The sequence below is a fragment of the Temnothorax curvispinosus genome, unplaced genomic scaffold (assembly GCF_003070985.1).
Source record: "Temnothorax curvispinosus isolate PA1 unplaced genomic scaffold, ASM307098v1 QBEX01015235.1, whole genome shotgun sequence".
Lineage (NCBI taxonomy): Eukaryota > Metazoa > Arthropoda > Insecta > Hymenoptera > Formicidae > Temnothorax > Temnothorax curvispinosus.
Window position 1 is genome coordinate 1 of NW_020225015.1, and position 2,893 is coordinate 2,893.

A 2,893-nucleotide genomic window follows, 5' to 3' on the forward strand; every position below is an offset into this window, starting at 1 on the left:
AATATTTGTGTTATATATAAATACAATATTGAAATGCCTGGTCCTACCCCGCAACGTGTTAGAGGTGAAATACTTGCATATACAAATGCAGGATTGACGGTTACAGAGGTTTCGAGAATATGTCACGTAAATGTAAAGTATCCATGCATTTATGATTCTGTACTTCTTTATTTGGATAAGTTACAAGTCATTAAACTCGTCTATATTGCATTATTTAATTTAATCATTAAAATATACGCTTAACGTATTACAGAGGAGTACAGTATATCGAGTGCTGCAACAAATGCGAGTAGAAGGGCACGTGAACCCACGACCGATACCAGGTCGACCGCGATGTACTTCCGCTGAAGACGACAAACTTCTCCGCAATTTGATGCAAGCGAACGGATTCCGGTCAGCACAACACACGGTAGTGGAACATAATTTGAATTGTTCCGCGGAAATTGTTCGGCGTAGATGGCGAGAACAGGGATATCACCATCGTATCCCTGCTCAAAAACAAGCGTTAACGCAAAATCACCAAGACCAACGGATGGCTTTTGCCTTTGAACATTTGGCTTGGGAGAATGAATGGGAGAATACTATTTTCTCTGATGAAAAAGTATTCTCAACGGATGAATCTGGACGTGTGACATTGTGGAGAACAAAAGGCACGAGGTACGATGCGAATAACGTATATTTCCGCGAACGAAGTGGCCGCATCACGTTAGCGTTTTGGGGGTGCATGACCTCGCGCGGCCCTGGACCGTTGGTACGCACCACACCGCGTATGAACGGTGAGGAGTACGTCAACATATTGCGCACTAATATGATGCCATACATAGCGGAAACATTTCCTGGTGTACCTCGTGTCAATTTTGTTCAAGACAATTCAGGAGTGCATCGATCGAGATTGGTTCAGGAATGGTTGGCCACACAACCCAACCTTAGGACGTTGGATTGGCCAGCCAAATCTCCGGATATGAATGTGATCGAAAATCTTTAGGGCATAATTGTTCAAGAGTGGAATCCAAGAATTCGGCGTACACGCGAGGAACTTGAGCAACACGTCCTTAATGTGTGGGAGGGTTTCCGCGCAAGGCCCGCGCTATTCCACAATTTAGTGCACTCTATGCCCCAAAGATTAAGAGCGGTGCTAGACAACCATGGAAGTGTCACGCGGTATTAATACTATGTGACCTTCCATGGATTATGCATGAATGAATGTTTGATATTGAATGATTGTAGCTTGAACAATCTCGATGAAATATTATATTATAGTTTAATAATGTTTCTATATTTTAAAATATAGAAACATTATTAAACTATAATATAGAATGAACGTAATGAATGAATGAATGAATGAATGAATTAATTAATATTGAATGAGAGCGTTCTAAGGTAAAAGCTATCCGAGGTAATTTTAAAGTTTATGCTTTTTTTAATTTCCACTACCGTCGTCATATGATCGGTCTCCTATATATATATTTAAGAGAAGTTCTCACCTCAGGTAAGACACCGTACCTGAAACATATTACTCTTTGAGTAAATTACTTTGTAAAATTCAAAATAGAAAAAGTTTATAAATAATTAAATTGAGCTTATTTTTCTTTTTTTTATAGAGTATATCAGGCAATCATACCTATATATGACTGCCTCTTCCTTCCACGGCCACTTACCTTCCTTTGATCGTCGAGCGCATCTAACGTCCGCGTTGATGCTCGCTATCGGCACGGGTGGATTTGCGAGTCCGAGCGAGCGAACACTTCGTGCACCATCGCGTCGTCGTCGTCGTCGTCGTCGTCGTCGTTGGCGCCGTTCGTCCGAATGTCTTGGCCGAGCTGAGTGAACGCATACTCTCTCTCCGTCGCGCGGGGTGTTGAGCCTACCAGCTTGCGGTGTGTGTGCTATCGACGTGGTGATACCACACTGCAACGAGAGATTGCAGTTATTCATCAGTTATTCGTAATAATCATATAAATTAGATAAATATAACGATCACATAAATTATACAAATAATCATATAAATAATAATTGTTATAATTAATAATATACCAGCCATGCCGTTATCATGATGGTCCGCATGATCGGCGATGAATTCCTCATGGAGGAGCGGGACCGAAAGTACTACGCCGTGTTTGATACTGCACCTACTGGGCACACATTGAGGCTACTATCATTTCCACAAGTGGTTGAAAAAGAACTGGGAAAATTAATGCGTTTAAAAATGAAGATTAGTCCTTTCATCACACAGGTTAGAATTAATCCATGTTATTTCACCTAAAATTAATACATTTTAACATTAGGTATATCAAGTATCTTCCCTGAATTATTTAAATTGAAAAAAAGATTTTTCTTTTATAGATAAGTTCGTTGTTGGGATTAACGGATTTTAATGTGGATACATTTTTCAATAAGATGGAGGAAATGCTTGCTGTCATTCGGCAAGTTAACGAACAGTTCAGAAATCCACAACAGATGACATTTATATGTGTCTGCATAGCAGAATTTTTGTCGCTTTATGAGACAGAACGACTTGTACAAGAATTAACAAAATATGGTATTGATACCCATAATATTATAGTGAACCTACTGTTATTTTTGAAAGAGGGTGATACTTCTTGTCGGCTGTGTCTTGCAAGGCATAAAATTCAAGATAAATATATCTAGAGCAGGTAATTAACGTTGTATTTATAGCTGATATTTTAATTTGTTTTTCGTAATTCTTTTAGAGCTAAATAATTATTAGAGAATAATAATATTTCATATTTATTGCTTTGTCAAATTCTTGAAAGATAAATTAAATGACTTTTTTTTTTTTTTTTAAGATAATGGACCTTTATGAGGACTTTCACGTCACGCATCAGAATGAAACAGAATGCATATTGGAGACAGAATCAATCATTCAATTTTT

At 38.3% G+C, this 2,893-nt stretch overlaps 1 protein-coding gene across 1 annotated transcript; it reads left to right on the plus strand.

Moving 5' to 3' along the window:
• Nucleotides 1-1,866: 1,866 nt before the first annotated feature.
• On the plus strand, nt 1,867-2,649 carry LOC112465488 (ATPase ASNA1 homolog). Its single transcript, XM_025033049.1, has 3 exons — nt 1,867-1,944; nt 2,038-2,233; nt 2,344-2,649. Exons 2-3 carry the CDS (start codon nt 2,051-2,053, stop codon nt 2,647-2,649), a joined length of 489 nt encoding a protein of 162 aa, XP_024888817.1. The 5' UTR covers nt 1,867-1,944; nt 2,038-2,050.
• Nucleotides 2,650-2,893: the final 244 nt, after the last annotated feature.

Excerpts from the sequence above, each read along its gene's own strand:
- LOC112465488 (XM_025033049.1), top strand. The coding sequence starts at position 2,051 with ATGATGGTCCGCATGATCGGCGATGAATTCCTCATGGAGGAGCGGGAC. Across the intron at positions 2,234-2,343 it reads TTAGTCCTTTCATCACACAG|ATAAGTTCGTTGTTGGGATT; the intron begins GTTAGAATTAAT and ends TTTCTTTTATAG.